Source organism: Patiria miniata, unplaced genomic scaffold (genome assembly GCF_015706575.1).
Source record: "Patiria miniata isolate m_02_andy unplaced genomic scaffold, ASM1570657v1 HiC_scaffold_29, whole genome shotgun sequence".
Lineage (NCBI taxonomy): Eukaryota > Metazoa > Echinodermata > Asteroidea > Valvatida > Asterinidae > Patiria > Patiria miniata.
Window position 1 is genome coordinate 15,724,648 of NW_024037068.1, and position 17,921 is coordinate 15,742,568.

Sequence of the window (17,921 nt, forward strand, 5' to 3'; positions counted from 1 at the left end):
AACCAGTTACGAATGAATGAATGAATGAATGAATGAAAAGAAAAAGTGTCTTAGCTGCCCAGTTAGGAATCTATTCCCAACTGAGAATGTATTCCCCTGGGCCCAGCTGGGTAGGCGTGCATGCTGCTTTTAACATTGTGTTATTAGTTACAAACAAGAGCCGTGTCCGAAATGCTTGGCTACGACTTGCGATTACACACGCGCCTATTATGGAAGCGGCTGCAGCCACATCACATAGACATGTGTTTCCGTTAGCCGTAGCCTAGCTATTCGGGCGAGGCTTACTAATCTGGTTCCCAGAGTCGTCATAACAGAGGTCACATGAAACACCTGTTGAACAAAACGTCAGGCCAACCGCACTTCACCTTTGCCCTTCAGCTGATATTCCGAAATTCCCAAATGTGAGCAAGGGCGGATCGGGCCCCCCCCCCAAACCCCCCCCCCCCCCGAATCCAATTTGTTTTGTTAAGAGACGTCGCAAAAAAGGCAGGCAATGAGTACACCACCATCTTTTCCTAAACAACATTGGTTATAGTGGTTAGAAATTGCCTCAGATCGCACCACAGAGCATCTAGAATCCAAACAAAATTTGGAGCCCTTGATCGGGCCCCAAACCCACGCCGCAATTTTTTGGACCCACTTTTTTGGGGGACCAACATTTGTTTGGCCCCCCCCCCCCAAAAAAGAATTGTGTTCTGGATCCGCCCTTGCATGTGAGGTCCTGCCTTAACTGGGCACAATTTGAATTGAGGAGTTTTTTTTGTTGTGGGCCAAAATCATCTGATTTGAATTTTAAAGCGTTTATGTACACGATATATACTAAACAAGTCAAGCAAACAACGAATAACTCATTAATCAATTCAATCAATAAATTAAATAAACTCAGTTTTGCCAAAAAAAAGACTGACGGTGGTGACATCCATTATTCGTTTCGATTCTCTGTTTGTTTAAATCATTTTAGTATGTTGTGAGTAATAAACAAAGAGAATATATTTATGAAATAAGACGGTATCTTACATTTCGAAAGAAGTTAGACTGGAGTGAAGTCTAATCGGTTCCGGACGCCGATTGCCGAAATGTAATTTTCATCATCATCACAAAAAAAATACAAGCCAAAAAATCGACTCATGTTGGGTTTGCAAAGCTGCAAACGATGCAAAATAAACACATTCATTTATGAGCTAAACACACATTGTATATCCCTCTCAGATTTCCGTTAAAAACAGTTGCCCAATGCGCATAATGATTATGTACAAGTACATGTACATTGCATGCGATGTACTATGAATTCATAGCTGTGATATGGTATGGTGAAAATGCCTTCAGAGAGATAAAACACAGAGAAGAAAGGGCAATTTTGTGCCAAGGTTGTCTTTTATGATAATGAGGGAGTTTCCACGCTGCGCTGCAAGAGGACGAACAGTCTAGGGATGTGCGGATATTGTGTTAACCTCTATGAATTATACGTGCACTGCAGCCATCGTATATAGTACCATATGGTAGGTCCCTTGAAATGGGGATTCCCCACATCTTGGCACGCAGCCAGATCATCACAATGCAGCTGCCAATGCTGCATTACATTAATGTGCTATCGTATGGGAAAGAATCGTCATACAACCTCTTGGGTATGCAGCAGTAATTGCTGCGAGGAGCAATGTAATGGATGAAACAGATGGGAAATGTTGCCATTACTAACGAACGCAGAGCATGCCAATATAATATAGCACATATGTAGCGCTGCCATTTACCGGTATACGGTTAAGGCATGGTAAAATAGAAAGTGGGGAATCCCCGAGAAAACGGGATTTCCCCGTAGACGCGATTCGAGTCTGATATAAGGCTCACGTCTAAGACTGTGCGTAGTCACGCCCCTCTCTTATGTATAAAGATGACATGGCCTTGTAGACGTAAGAAATTATCATCAAGAACTTGGAGAATTATCCTTTGTTATGCATTACACCATGAGTTTGATGGTTGTTATTCACTAGCCTATCCAGGAAAATAGGAATAAAAGGTCATTGACTGTGGCGCACGCGCGCGCGCCTCAATATCAACCACAACCAACTGTCGGCGCTTGTTTTTGACTAGTAAGGATAACATCTTCATAATTTATTCAGGTTATCGGGAATCCCCGCTCCGAGAGTTGCGATCGATTCACCGCTCTCTGGTCCACTCGGGTACCGTCTCTGCCGTCCATTGTCCGGTGTGGTGTCTTGTCCGTGCCCGCTGAGTTTCCATGGATTTCATGCTGTCTGGCCTAGTGGTGGATGGGCAGTGTTTGAACTACCGTAGCGTGGTGCTGGCCATGGAGGCGGACTCGACCTCCAGACGGCTGGATAAGAAGGTAAACATTTCAGAATCTTAACTGAAGCAATCACTTCTCACTCTCATGATGCATTGCTGCCTGACGCCTTAAGACATTGTTAACGTAGATTGCATTAGTGTAACCTAATTCAATCAGTATAAGTACCAACTTGCAGTGATGCAGAGTTTGTAGAACTGCTTAAGACTTTCACTTTTAGAAGTATTTGAAGTCATTCAAAATGTACTACATGATCATTGGGCATAAAAAAACACACGAGGAGAAATCCATATTTTGTTTTTGTCGAGGCTAAAAGTTTGTCAGACTGAAACCCCCCCCCAAAAAAAGAAATTATATTTTAAAATATCGCCACAGGAGACGACTGTTAACCCTGTATTTACCTGTACATGTACATCAATTGAAGCTTGCCACTTCTCTTCATGAAACATGCAACACAGAAATCATCTTCGCTAATAACAATGCAACCCCCCTTTTTTTGGGGGGGGGGGGTAGTCAGCCCTTCTTCGTAAAACGGCACACTCTTTAAGACACATAAGTTGTGTAGTTTCTGAAGGTTTTATCCTGTGAGATTTTGAGAAATGCTTTCTCTCTTAGATGTTATGTTGTGTTCAAGATAGAGAAAAATAGGATGTGATCCGGATGTGATCTCGCTTCTGAAGACTATACCAGACGGTGACTATTTTGACCAAACGGACTGAATGAACTGTAATGACTTCTTTAATTTAAGAGCGAATTGTATAGACCGTTTGCAGAGCAGCCATCTTGAAGGTGTGTTCTTTTTAATATTAGGTTTTGCCCTTCACCGACGTATAAACACCATATACTCTGTATCTTACCTCCTGAGTAAAAGTGAAGGGCAAAACCTAATTATTAAATTTACATCCCCCCGAAGCAAATTCCATTTTATGAATAGTGTGTGCTTTGTTCAACAGGGATACTACAGGGTGAGTAAAAAATACCCAAAACCCAAATGTTGGGACCATTGTTTTAAGGAAGTTCTGCATGTAGCATTTTTAAAATCTAGGATATGAAAGCACAATTCATAAGCTTTATTTTAGTACAAGAATCATTCAAATCTCTCATGTTCTTTTGAAGTTACATACTTTTAAACACAACCACCGTTTTAAGGTTTTGTCCACGGATCACACAAAAAGTTCAGTGTTCTTTCAGCAAAACGAAAACAAATCACATAGGGATGTGTGTGACTGTTTTCGTTTTGCTGAAAGAACGCACACCCTTTCTGTGATCCGGGAACAGAACCTTAAAACGGTGCATTCCGTAATTTGAAAAGTACATAAGTGATTTGAATGATTCTTATACTAAAAGCAAGCTTATGAATTGGGCTTTCATATATTTTTTGAAAATGCTACATGCAGAACTTCTCTCAAACAATGGTCCCAACATTTGAGTGTCGGTTTTTTTGAATCACCCTGTATAGACGCATAAGTATAGCTCTTGTGCATTCATTGGTAATGAGTTTACATAACAAAACACACCTCCCATATGGCTTCCGAAATATTCTGTTTTTAATAGCTACTCCATTGTAATTAATACACATTCCTTGGGTCTAGTGAGAGGTCTTGATCGCCGCATCCATTTCCCTTCCACGTGAAATTGAATACCCCATGCTACTGCAAGGAATAGGACCTATACGGTACAACACAAGTTGACTAACGTGAACAGTAATTCAGTAAAAGGAGAATCATTGAAATGACATTTCAACTTTGATGTAAACCAGCGCTTGTCCATATTCAGATATTTTAAAGGGAATGTACATCATTGGCTTTTGCTGTTATTTTCAGAAATGAACTATTTGAGGGGTTACTATATAATAGATCAAATATTGTCACACTGACATGTTTGAAGTTTTGTGTTCGAAAATGCTAGAAAAATCAAGAAAAACACAAATGGTGGAGTAGTCTGGTTCCTTGACTCCACTAAAGATAAAATGGATGAATTTATAGATGCCGGCAAATTGTAAGGTAAGGGAACCAGTCTAGCTGGCCTGCACCCTTTCATGAACATGTAACCAATAGCAAACAAAATTTGGACTGAAAAAATGGTGAATTTGGAGCAGTAGTTAAAGAAAAGTTAGGTTTTTCCAACGGTGGTCGGCCGACCACAATTGGAAATTTATACAAATTTACCATTTTCATGAAAATGACTTCACACCAGGTGCCATGATTTTACAGGATGCTTTAGACTGTCATTTACCAACATCCTAGTAAGGTATTTCGTAAAAACTTGGTAGTTTTATTTTTCGATGTTTCCAAATGTTGTATATTCCCTTTAATGGTGATGAGAAATTAAAACTTTCAAAATTTGTTCTCATTACTTTCTTCTCGGGACAGTGTCTAATGCCATTAATTTAGTAGAATGTCAAACAGCTGTTTTGTAGTGTAGTAATATGAATGTTCAAGTATTTTACATGTACAACAAAAGCCGGAACCGGATGGCCGAACTGGTTGACTTTTTTCCCCGCGGTTTTCTAGCGCAGCGATACGGACATTACTCAGTTAAGGGTTTTTCCATAATATAAGCAATATCGCAAAATCAGTATGTTGGGTTGGCTAGCTAGACATTGCGGACGAACTGGGCCAACTATAGAGCTGCTAACAAGAAACAAATGTTTAGAATATTGACCTGCTAATCAGAAATTGAGCTGGGAACCAGTTAAAAAGCAATATACATTGATGACAGTTTGGCTGGTATCCGTATTTCTTTGCTAAGCGCATTATTTTCTGTGCTTACCAGCTCCATTAATATGGCCCCTGGGAAGTAAACGCGCGCGGTTTTGACTCCTCCCAAAATGATTAGTATGCACAATCTCTAATGAATAATGCATCAACTGCCTCCCGGCCGGTCGACATCTTTCGACAACCGCATTGTTGGTCGCCGTTTGGCCACTAATCTAAGTAACGGCCTTCACGTAATGACGAAGTACAGCATAATAATGAATTGCTAATCAGATGGTTTTCGGACAGTCCGGGAAAGGTGGCTTTTTGTTTGTGACAAGTCGAGATGAAGTCCAGTTGGCCTTTCAGAAGGCCTACTTGGAAAAGAAACAAACCCTGGCTCATGCCATATTTTCAATGGGGAACGCCAATAAACTCCTAAAATCATTCACACTGTATTAACTACAAATGCACCCTTGTCACGACTATTTCTTTAGAGGGAGACCGTTCGCATATACATCACAATCCTTCTACTAAGTTCTAGCTATTGTTGCCTTTGTGAACGATCATTTGAATAGCCTATAACTTGTTTTTGAACTGGATGACTATGACTGCAATTATTTTTTCTTAATAACATATTCTGTGCAACTTTTTCCTCCTCATAGATGTATGAAAACTATTGACATCCATATTGGGTTAATTTTATTGAAAAGTGCACCTCTTTAAACATTCAAATGTTCCATGCTTTTCTGGACAACTGAGGGCAGTGTTGCTGTGATGTCATTTCAGGAAGACACTGTTCAGTTTATGGGTTTTGTGTTCAAATTGTGAACCCCAAAATGTACTCATTATTGTGAGAAAGGTTTGCTCATTGGGTTTATACTGCCATGTACTGACACAACGAATCATCAAAGAAAAGAAAATAGTTACAACAGCAAAATATCCAAAATTCTGGCAACTTGAGGTGCTGAAATTACTGTAACATTGAGATTTCTGCCTGAAATGACATCACACTTTTGCTCATGAATATGGAAATGAGCATTAGTATAAAAACCAAAAAGGCACCAAAATACCCTTGAAAATGGCAAAACAAAAATTGAAAATAAGGTTAAATTGGAAACAAAGGTGCATTTTCAAGGATTGCATCAAAAAAATTACATTACTTGGGCCATTTGATTATTAATTGTGATGTCCTTTTGATGGACTAAAGTGCAACACCTTAACTTTCACCTTATTTTTTTAAAAATCGTCCTGTGTTTTACATTTTGTTTGAGCAGTTCTCATTGCTATTTTGATGATACTTGATGAGAGATTTGGTTTTGTTATCTCCACCAGACCAAGGAAGAGATCAAGCGAGAGAAGAACAGGGAGTCTTCGGCAAGGAGTAGGCAGAGGAAAAAGGATGAGGATGAACAGAGCATGAGGGTAAGGGAAGAGGGGTGGGTGGAGGTTGGGAAGGGGTGTCACAGGGTGACTAGCAAGGGTTTAGTGTAGAAAACACTGCCTTGTGGGGTACCGGAACAATGGGAGGTACCCCACAAGGAATGCCCACCGACTTGCGGGGTACCGTTTTGGTACCCCACAAGTTTTTCACGAAATAGAAATATGGATTTTTCTCAAAAACTAGGAATTTCCAAGGTGGGTTGATCCCTCGCAAGTGGAAGAGTTTTAGAAAAGGGACATTAAGTCCGAATTTCAGCCCAGGAAATGAACTCTGGTTAAAATAATAGCATTTTGACATAAGTGTGCGACGTTGCAAGATTTTAGTACACGAGAACAAAAGAAGTACCCCACTTCTATGCCTATGTAATCGTGGGTGGGTGGATGGGTGGGTAGGTGTGTGGACGTGGACGTGTGAAAGGCTTAGGTTGCGGGTTGCATGGGCACCCTCATTTTTCTCCCCAACTGTACTACATGTTACAGTTGTTACAGTAGTACAGTTGGGGAGAAAAATGAGGGTGTATGGGGTTCGCAGTGATTGAGTAAGAATTTATGAGGGGCAAAAGATTTACGAGGAATGGGTTGGTGGTGGGGTTGGTTGAGGCTACAGGGGTGCAGATGGGGTACACTGGGGTAGGGTGCAGGGTATGGGTGAGTTGGTTGACTAGGTTTTTTGGGCGGTTGGGTAACTGGGATGCAGGGTCCAGAGGATGATAGAACCAGATAGTAGCTAGGACACAGAGGGGAAGGCTGGCATTTGCTGGGTGGGGTGGGTGAAGGTTCAGGCTGTTGATGGGAACAAATATGGTAAGACTCTTATAAGAATTAATGTGGATGTGAAGTGAAGAGGGTGAATGGTTAAGGGGTGTATAAAAAGGGATGCAAACTGGGTACACGAAGTGGGTAGGGGTACATTTGTACAAGAATGGTGGTATATAATGGGATACAGGTCGGTCAAGCAGCAGGTACAAAAAGAGGGGTACAGGGTATACAGGGAAGGAGATACAAAAGTGGATACAAAAAGGTGGGGTCCATAGGCCTACATTGTATATGGATACAAATGTGGAGTAGGGGTAATACAGGGATGCGAGTGGGGTACAGAAGTGGGTACAAAAAGAGGGGTACACTACAAACAAGGGCGCATAGAAGGTACAGATGTGAGTACAGAATGGAGGTAAAGGGTGTAAACTGGGATGCATTTTGGCACAGATTAGGGTAAAAGGAGAGAATAGAAATCAGGGAGCTATGCACAGGGGTAGGAGTGGGTGATGGAGTAATAGAGTGCAGTACAGATCAGGGTTTGGGTTATGGTTATGGTACATAAATGCAGAATGGGGGCGGATCCTGGAATAGGGGGGGGGGGGGAGTGAGCAGTCATTCGCTGTGCTTCTCTGCATGATTTTTTTTGTGTGGCCCAAGAAGGAGATTTAGACCCTCTAACACCCCCAGAGAAATACCCCTGTCAAGGATCGATGGTGGATATTGATGAGGTTGACATACACGGGCAGCAACGAAACAATAACACCATTTCCCCCCTCATTCAACCTTCAGGAAATTGCACGTTTAGAAGAGAAAAATGCGAATCTCAGGGAGATCGAAGAGGGACTCTTGGCGGAGGGTAGAGCGATACTAGAGCAGATGGACCCTTACTACCTCACCCAACCCGTCTGCGCCGGATGTTACAGGAAAGATGCCAACGAAACTGGTGAGGGAACCAGCGCCGAAGGCCAAGAAACATTGCCTGTTGAAATGATGGAAGGCATTGAATTGCCAGTCAGTAATGCTATTGACCAGGCACAAGGGCTGCAGGGCAGTAGTGGTACTATAGACCAGGCACAAGTATTGCAGGTCAGTGTTGTTTCTCTGGACCAGGGCAATATTGTATATATTGAGGAACAAGGAATGCCGGGCAATATTGCTCCCATGGACCAGGAACAAGGATTATAGTACCGGTCTATAGCTGTTGATTGAGAAGTAGCCAGTGGCTGGAAGAATCTGGTGGAGTTTTGAACCGTGGGTAATTTATGGAACATTGTTTTGCTGACTGCCTGGACTAGTTTTCCTTTACATGGACCAGACACAAGGATTGTAGGGCAGTAGTGTTCCTATTGACCAGGAACAAGGGTTATAGTACCAGTGTATATAGATGCTGATCGAGAAGTGCAGCTATACTATCGGGCATAATCTAAAATTCTGTGGGTTTTTATCAGGTGATAACGAGTAGGGACATGAGTGGACAACAGTTGGGATGTTGAAAGCTAACTTTCTGATGATAAACTGAACAATTGAGGACAGAGTTCCTTGTGGAACGTTGGGCCGAACTTGGAACTTGGAAATGTCTGCCTGAAGACTTTTACAGGGTGATGGAGGGTCGAACAATGGGGAACCTTGAGGAGTAATGTCGCAGAGAATTCAGGACCTAAAATCTGTTGCGATGTGAGAGTGTGGGACTGCCTGTCTGGGCCAAAGAAGAGGTGCTTTGTCTACTGAAGACTGGGCCCAGTGGCAGAGATTGGCTGAGAAGTTGACTAAGCACTCCAAGAGGACCCTTTTGACACAGGAAAAACTGAAAACCAAATGGTCACAATCCACAGATGCCCATCGGAGTGTACCCAGGTGTAAACCCCCCCCCCAAATCACCCTATACCCTACACACACCCTAGACTATTTTTACCTAACACATCCCCCTAGATATCTCAAAAGAATTCCTGAGATTCTGGTAACACAATGACCAACACCAAAGAGGGGGGGGGGGGTCCCTCTGTCACATATTGCGCTTCATGCATCGGAGACCCACAGCAAAATGGCAATGACCCTTCTCATTCTATTGCAATGCTTATTGCACAAATTCCAGAGAAAGACTCTCCCTTGCAGAAACACTAGCCCTGGTTACAAACTAAATCTTGAAATTGTTTGGTTACTAGGTCGAGGTTACCAATTTCGTAGTCTGAATTTGTTGAATATTTGAGAGTATTAAAATAGCTCATTCAATCCTGGGAAGAGAAGCCCTTTACTGAAAGTTAGACTGGAAAAGAAAGGCTCAGTGAAGATGAGTGTTTTGGAATGACCCTATCAATTAAATTCACCAAAGGCATTTCTTTTTGTTGAAATAAATTCCACCTGTGCTCAAAGGGAAAATACAACATTTGCAAACATCAAAAAATAAAACTACCAAAATTGGTATTTTTGTATCAATTTCCAACGCTGGTCGGCCGACCAGCGTTGGAAAAAACTGGCTTTTTTTCCTCAAATACTGGCCCCAATTGACAATCGCACTTGTTTGCAATTGATTAGGCCTACACACCTATGAACGGGTACAAGCCAGCTAGACTGGTTCCCTGACCTTACAATTCCCCAATGTATGTAAACTGCTCTGTTTCTTCTTATATGGAGTCAGGGAACCAGACTACAGGAAAATGATTGTTTTTCTTGGTTTTTATAGCATTTTCGAACCCAAAACCTCAAAAAAAATCAGTGTAACTATATTTGCTATATATTTCCAACCCCCCAATTCCATCCATTTCTGAAAATTACAGCAAAAGCAAATGATGTATATTCCCTTTAATAAAGGATACATAAAGCTGCAGACGTGTGTATTCTGCTCTTTCTAAGACACACTTATTCCCAAGGTGTGTACCTCTTCATCTTGTAAAGTTCTGTTCCAATTTCCTTCTACATGTATTCGGAAAAAACTGTATCCCATTATACAGCAATGAATGGGGATTGTAGAATAATGCAAGCATGCTTTCAAAAACAAAAACAAATACTTTCTTCACGATGTTTTTTGCTTTCTTTTAACTTCAGATGAAATTGTGGTGGTTGTTGTTTTAGCATCAAGGTAGTCACAGCATTACTTGATCATAAATAGCATTTGTCTCCCAACATCTTGTTCATGCATTTTTTTTATTTAGAAAGCAGTTTGATGTGATATTGTTATTGTTTGTAGTTCTTTAAACCCTTCAGTTTCAGTTCTGCAAATTTTGATAGATTCTAGTATTGTATTAGTCGTATTGCCATAATGCCATTATGTTACATATCTTTTGAATGATTGTAGTGTGAATAATTATGTACGTTCCCAAAGTTATATATAAAGTACATGTATACAAGCATGCTTGATCCAATTTTTATGTTTGGCCAGATATAGGTTTATGTTACATATTTTTATGTTAAGTTCTTTTGATTTGGCAAAAGAAATAACACAAACTGCAGATAAAGAGAGGAGAAAATGTATATGTGAATAGCATGGTTTCAGAAGAAAACAATTGGAGAGTTTTATGAAGTATAGACAATTGGTATTACAAGTTGGATGATCTAACACCATGTGCCGTCCGCATACAGTCGAGTCTCGTTAATACAAACTTGTTCGGACCTAGCCAAATTGTTTGTTATATCAGAATTTTGTATTAAGAGGAACATCAGTCCCACTCATTGTGCACATAAATGCACAGTCGGGACCAAGGCTTTATGTTTGTTATAACCAGAATTTTGTATTAACAGAGTTTGTACTAACGAGATTCGACTGTACATAACAGAGACGGTCCAAGCAATTGGCTCTGATTTTTCCTTGACCAAAGGTGCAAATGGGGATCTTTTAAAATTGTTTTCAAAAAGGAAAGGGGATCACCACTCAGCCGCCAAGCAAACAAATCCAAGTTCAGTAACAAATCTTTGCTATAATCTGAACCAAAGAACTGACATACTTCCAGTAGATAAAAAAATAAGTAAAACTTCTTCAGGAGTATTTCAAGTTATTGCTGGACTGCTCATGCATATCTGTCACTGTACAAATGTACATGCTAAAAATCTGAGGCTGTGTCTGAATAGGGTGTTGGCTTTGTCTATGGCTAAGTCAGCACGTCCCGACTATTAAAGGCTGTGTCTGCATAGAGTTATGGCTATGTCTACGGCTAAGTCAGTACTTCCTAACTATGGCTGTGTCCAAATAGGGTTATGGCTATGTCTATGGCTAAGTCGGCACATCCTGACTACGGCTGTGTCCAAATAGGGTTATGGCTATGTCTACGGCTAAGTCAGCACATCCTGACCAAGGCTGTGTCTGAATCACTCGGCTAATGGCTAGAAATTACGCAAGCCTCTATGGTAGCCGCTGCAGCCACTTCCCATAGACCTGTGTGTAATTTCAAGCCGTAGCCGTAGCCAAGTAATTCATACCCATTTCTTCTGTTTCATGTAAACTCTTATAACAAAAATGTTCGTGGTGAAACCTTAGGAATTCCATATTTCAAGAAGGATTCTTGAAAAATCCTGCATTAGGAAAAAATCTTGACCAAAAATCTTGAAGTAAGGAAAAATCCCGACAAAAAATCCTGAAATCAGCAAAAATCCTGATCAAAAATCCTGAAATCAGGGAAAAACCCTGACCAAAAATCCTGGCAAATCTCACCCCTGCATGTGTGCGTGTGCACATGACGTGTGTGTCTGAAACATGCAGTATGGCATTGGGAGACGCGCGCGTTGTTGCTCAAATGCACGCAGTAGGCGGGGCTTGGATCAATCTATTGTTTAAGCCTAGACAAAAGTGCCAGACATCAATTCGGATATAGCCTCGGTATCTATTTATCACAATGTTTGCCTCATATGTCAGGTCTATTTTGTACATTATCGAGCTCATCTTTAATAATGTGCTTCCACGGTGGGCATTATTATATGAGAAGATGACACGTGTATTATACCAAAACAAGTTATTATCTTACACATGTATAGAAACAAAATTGTGTACATTTTAAATTCTAGTCAAATGTTTTTTTGTTGGAAACTTCATTTATTCTATAAAGTATTTAATTACATGTACTGTTGGTTGTCTTGCTGTTATATTGTGTAGATTTGTGTTCATATAATATTATGGGAATATATTGGTCAATCCGAGTTGCCCACACTGTGATTACTGGTTTGGTTTTCCACCATTACTGGAGTGCGCAAAATGGTTACTTTTGGTATTTCCCACAATCATTGTCTCGGGGGAGGTTTTCAGAGTTTTACAAAAAAAGCAGGGGCTCGGGCATGGAAGCGTCGCACTGGAAAGCCAAACCTTCATCTTTATTATCAAATTTGATTAGTTTATAAAGAAACGTTCCTGTTAGCCAAATGTGACCTGTTCCCACAAACTGAGCATAAAGTCCGACTTTTTTAGGAATGAGATTTTCGATTTCTGGATTTTGCTGAACGTTTAAATTGTGTATAACATTTGGGGATACTGAGTTCAGTAATGGAAATATAGACCACCAACTAAATTGAAGTCGTAAAACTAATGTGAGAAAATGGCATTTAGATATCCCATGTTGTTTTACAATGAACGAACAGTCAAATAATTAAATGGGATGAAAAAAATAAAGTAGGTTTTGAAGATGTTTGATAGAACAAACGAAGAAAGCTAAAACAGGATTCACAGATTGAGGTTCATCTGAAAGAAAAAATGGACAACCCCTTCAAATTTGGGCTTCTCCGCACTGTATTGCAAAATGGTATTTTCCTACTGTACAAAAATGTATGCTCATTTCGTGGTGACATATCACAAACAAACATGTCAGTGTGGCTATGTCCAAAGCATGTAATTTGTGGCTAAGGCCAAAAAAAAAAAAAGTCTCCGGTTTCTGGTATGCGCGCGCGTCGCCGTAGCCATGCGCATCGGCAAAATGAAAAAGTTTTTTTTTCAATGACAGATGATGTCTCAAAACCGCCAAACTCACTGGTTTGACTGGAATTGTGCTGCTGCACAATTTTAACGTGTTTTTAGATTGGGTTATGGTCAAGAATAAGCTTTATGTGGCCTCTCTGGACTCCCATATATTTGCACTAAGTTTAGTCGGGCACCATTTGCAGTCATCAGCCGACATTTGAAGCAAAAAATCAGGTAAAAAAAAAAAAAAAAAGCCGCGTCGCCGCACCACTTTTTGGACAAGCTCCATACCAGAAACCGGAGACTTTTTTTTTTTGGCCTAAGGCTCAGTTTTTGTCACTTACATGCCATGGTGAACCGTAGCCATAGAACATTTTTTGGACATGGCTCATTATTAAAGTAAAGTAAATTATTTCAACAAAGACAAAGGAATAAAGAAATGATTGCGATGACAGTGGTTCACAAAAAACCCAAAATGATAAGAATCAATTTCTAAGCTATCATTTATCCGTTGTATATTTCATTGTTTAAACTGCTTCCCTGTCAATTTTTGAAATGTAACTTACATGTACATCCATCGTTGACACATTTGGGCTTCGTAGAAATTGCCAAAAAAGTTTTAGCCATGGTCAGTTGTTAATTTGTGTTCGTTTGAGGTTTTTGAAATAAAAAAGCATGTCAACAACGAAAATTCAAAGAAGTTAGAGATTGCAACTTTTTCTTGGATGAGGATCATGTAATAATGTCTACTGCAGAAAAAAGTTCAAAATGAAGCTTGAGTAAAAAAACAACAGTTTCTCGTCTTGGCTTTTTGAAAAAAATGAGAGGCGGGAGCTATTTTTTTTTTTTAAGATGGCGGATTGATTCTTCCATTTTCTTGAATCTTTTGCTGAATGCAAAATTGTGTCCAAAGGAGGTATAAACCTTTCTACATAGCTACAATTTTGTTAGAAACAAATGAAAAGACAATATATTTATAAATATACTATATTGCAAATGTATGAATTAAAAAAAAAAAATAGAGGCAGGAAGAAAGGAAGTTGCAGAGACGAGAAACTGGTAATTTTTTTTTACTTGGCCTAAAACGGATGAAATATATTCCAAAGAGTACAACTTGATATGAAGGTTTCACAATTCATTCAAATATCAATTGAATTCAATTCAACTGAACAGTCAAACACTCCTGCACTCAAAACACTTCTCTTAATTTTACAATCCAATTAATTTCCCTTCGCATACTAAAAATGCTACATGTGATTTCATTGAAAACAAATCACAAAATGAAAGTTGTGTTCAAACATTCTTTGTGCATACACTGCTAATAAAAAATACCATGTTCATTAATTAATCCTTGCCCTCTTACAGGCCATTGACTTTACAGGCAAAATTATTTGCAAATATTGAAGTGTTTTGGAAAGTGTAGCAAATAAATAATGAAAGGTTTGTGGAAACACCATGTGCGAATAATTTCTCAACTAAGAGAATGGTTCTGAAAAAAACCAGAGGTATAAACTCGACGTTCTGGTCAGTATGCTCTGACCGTCTTCAGGAGAGTGCCTAAACTCTAAGAAAGTGAATACTTAAGTAGCAAAAAGCGAAATCAATGAAGTGTGAAGTTGCATCCTGTGAGGATGCCAAGTAGACGGGATCCTAGAGCAAGCTTGGTGCCCACTGAAGTGGAACAGTAGGGTTGCAGTGCCAGTAGAGGGAGGACCTAGGGTATAGGAGACCCATCAGTCTAAGGTGGTAGCTGAGGACCTAGAATATAGGAACCATTCTCTTAGTTGAGAAATTATTCGCACATGGTGTTTCCGCAAACCTTTCATTATTAAGTATCTCCACCATGCAAAGCCTCAAATCTTACTTAAGTGTAGCAAAGCAAGGTTAATAAAAGAAAAAGAAATCTCAACTACAACAAATTTCTTGTCAAACCTCCGTGAAAAAAATATATTTACATGGTTGAAAGCAGTTCTGGAAAAAAAGAATCAATTTTAATTTACAGACCACAAACTTGCTGGCATGTTTGTTGCTTGGGGACATACAGGAAATGCCCTTTCTTATAGAGTCTGGTTCCCAGACCAAATGATTCTGACTATTCACGGGTAGGCCTACATGTAGTCTATGGAATAACGTCTATGATGCATGTATGCGTGCAGATGATGCAAAACAACATTGCGTCTTGGCCTCCAGATTCTGACCATTCAGAAAGCGCCTTCTTTCATGTATTCGGTAACTCCATGTTGTATGAGAAAAGCATGGCAGCTATTGACCAATCGACAGCTTTGGCTGAATTTCTGCTCTAAGTGACGTCACAACCTCTAATCCAATTGGCTGGCGAGTGGGGTTGCATAAAACATGCATGCTGGGATATATCAGACGTTATAAGTGTGGCTCTGCACACGTAACGTCTGATCAATAAAATGCATTCACTAAACTTTGGATGTTTTACGTAATTCAAAAACGGGCAGGGAGGGTACTGCCCATATTTTTGTCATGTTTGTTTTTGGCCTTGGTGGCTAAGTTACCCAAGATTTGTCAGAATAATTTTAATCTTTTGGTTTGGGAACCAGACTACTTTCAGATAATGGGGCAGGGCGTAATGAGTCTGACACCCATTTCATGACACTAGTGACATGACTGTGATCATGTGATGCACATCACAGGTTAAAACTATCATCAGCCGTTTTGCAGATAGAACTTTGATTTCTGTTACTTAAACAAAGGCTATAACTAAAACAAAATTAAAACAAACTAAGGCCCCCCCCTCCCCCAAAAGTCGGCCTCTGGTCAGTGTGCGTCGATTTTGATCTGTGAGCGTCAATCTCTTTTTTTTTCTTCAAATTTTCCGCGGTAGCTACAACAGCGCCATATATTGCCGCACCGCCTCAAATTTTTGTACCAAGGAGCATCAAGGAATGGGGAAGGGCACCAAGGCTTATGATGGAAGGCACCAAGGCAAATGATGTAGGGCACCAAGCTACATGAGGACACAAAAAAGCAAAATAATATCCATTGTGTCTGTACAATCCAAGCTTGGAAAAAAAAAAAGCATCGCCGCATCAAATCCGGAACTCGACCGGTCTGACCAGAGACCGACTATTTTTGTGTGTGGCCTAACTAAAAAAAACCTGTACAACGGCTATGATGAGCAAAGTTTAATTTATAATTTATACAGACAGCCCCTTAAATTATAAAGTGAAACAGTGAGTGCCTTAACTCTTTCAGTGCCAAACTCGTACATGTACGAGGTATATTTGTTAGTCCAATAGCGCCAACCTCGTACATGTACGAGGTAATGTTCGTAAATGTTCGTACTTAAAATTGCCAAACCTCGTACATGTACGAGGTAGAGTAAATATGTTTATCAAAAGGGGGCGCTCTCGCTCTTTCTAATGGTACCATTTTCATGCATGTACGACCTGTATTTATTTTTTCATTCGAGTTCTTGCGAGAGGGCGCAGCAAAAAATCTCGTATTTTCTGCAAAAAGTGTGTTCAGGTCAGTGTTTCAGGGTGTATCACTATGTTTGTGACTACTTTTGACTTTCCAATATATCAAGGATATACCAGAGAGCAACAACAACAAATTTAGTGAGTAAAACTTATTTACTTTTTTTTTTTTACAGAATTTCGAACAATTAACAAAAACGCTCGAAGTTGGGCACTTTAGGGTTAAACTTTTCAAATTTCGCGGGCACTGAAAGAGTTAATAGGCATCACCCCAACAGCACTCACAGGTGCAGAAACTGTATGAACATGTTACGCCCCAAATAGACCAAGGCCCCAACTTAAGCTGGGAGTGTCCTAACTTTCTGTGTTCCAGTTGAAACAATTGAGTTGGGAAGGTTCAGATGTACAACTTCAGTTGGGACTCATGGACTAGATGGGGTGTAGCAAACATAGCAAAGAGTAAAAACGATGCACATTTTGAAGTCAAAATCTGCATGGAATGGTTTCATTCACGAGACTTTTCATTGGCACTTTATACCTTACCGCCGCCTCTATCTGCAAGGCCCAGCTACTACGGTTCACTGAACACACAGCATCTAGGATCCTACTTAGCACCCAGTCACAATTGTCCACCTGCAAGGTTCACCGAACACACAGCACCCTGGCAGTACTTAAAGGGGCACTAGGTCCTGAAATCCCCGAAAATTTCATGTTTTGAATTGTTTACTCAGCCTATTTCAAACATCTGGTTGAATGGAAACAAACCTAATGTCTTATTGTTCCCGAGAAAAGACAAAAAACCCCCAGTTGTTTACATCGGACACGATGGAGTAAGTGTCGTTCTCAGTGTACGATATACAGGTTGTGTGTCTCGGGATCAGCAGTGACCAATCACCAATGCAAAAAATATGGTTTCTTCAACGTCCACAAAAGGCAAACATTTTTACAAATGAAATCACAACTACCATCCAAACAGCTCAAATTTATGGGGTCGCAAAAGTGGACCCCGAAATTCGTTTTTGCACGCATAATACAGGAATAACACAAAAACGCCCAGTTTTTAAAGGATAGTTGTGTCGATGTTTATATCCTACTTTTAAATGTTCTTTCCGATTAACATCATCTAGTTCAAAGCGCGTTTTGTAGCCCAATTGGGCTGTTCCAGGACCCAGTGTCCCTTTAAACCACCTTCCCAGCTAGAGTCCGGCAGTCTCCTGATGACGAACAGAGCATACTGTTCGAAATCGAGTTAACCCAACAGGTTCTCTTCAGAACCACACATACTCACAAAAGAGATATTTCCACATGGTGTTACCGCAAACCTCTCACGTATTGCCCAGCTACTTGCTATTTATAGCAAGGTTCTGAGAGGCCATACAGAAGGTATAAACTGTTGG

General features: G+C 40.2%; 1 protein-coding gene across 1 annotated transcript; it reads left to right on the forward strand.

Annotated features, from left to right (window-relative positions):
- The first annotated feature begins 1,666 nt into the window (after nucleotides 1-1,666).
- Nucleotides 1,667-9,607, forward strand: LOC119736257. The gene is made up of 3 exons (XM_038210302.1): nucleotides 1,667-2,344; nucleotides 6,334-6,423; nucleotides 7,990-9,607. Exons 1-3 carry the CDS (start codon nucleotides 2,237-2,239, stop codon nucleotides 8,383-8,385), a joined length of 594 nt encoding a protein of 197 aa, XP_038066230.1. The 5' UTR covers nucleotides 1,667-2,236; the 3' UTR covers nucleotides 8,386-9,607.
- The last annotated feature ends 8,314 nt before the right edge of the window (nucleotides 9,608-17,921 follow it).

Coding starts and splice junctions, on each gene's coding strand:
- LOC119736257 (XM_038210302.1), top strand. CDS start 2,237: ATGGATTTCATGCTGTCTGGCCTAGTGGTGGATGGGCAGTGTTTGAAC. Junction 2,345..6,333: donor CCAGACGGCTGGATAAGAAG/GTAAACATTTCA, acceptor TATCTCCACCAG/ACCAAGGAAGAGATCAAGCG. Junction 6,424..7,989: donor AGGATGAACAGAGCATGAGG/GTAAGGGAAGAG, acceptor TTCAACCTTCAG/GAAATTGCACGTTTAGAAGA.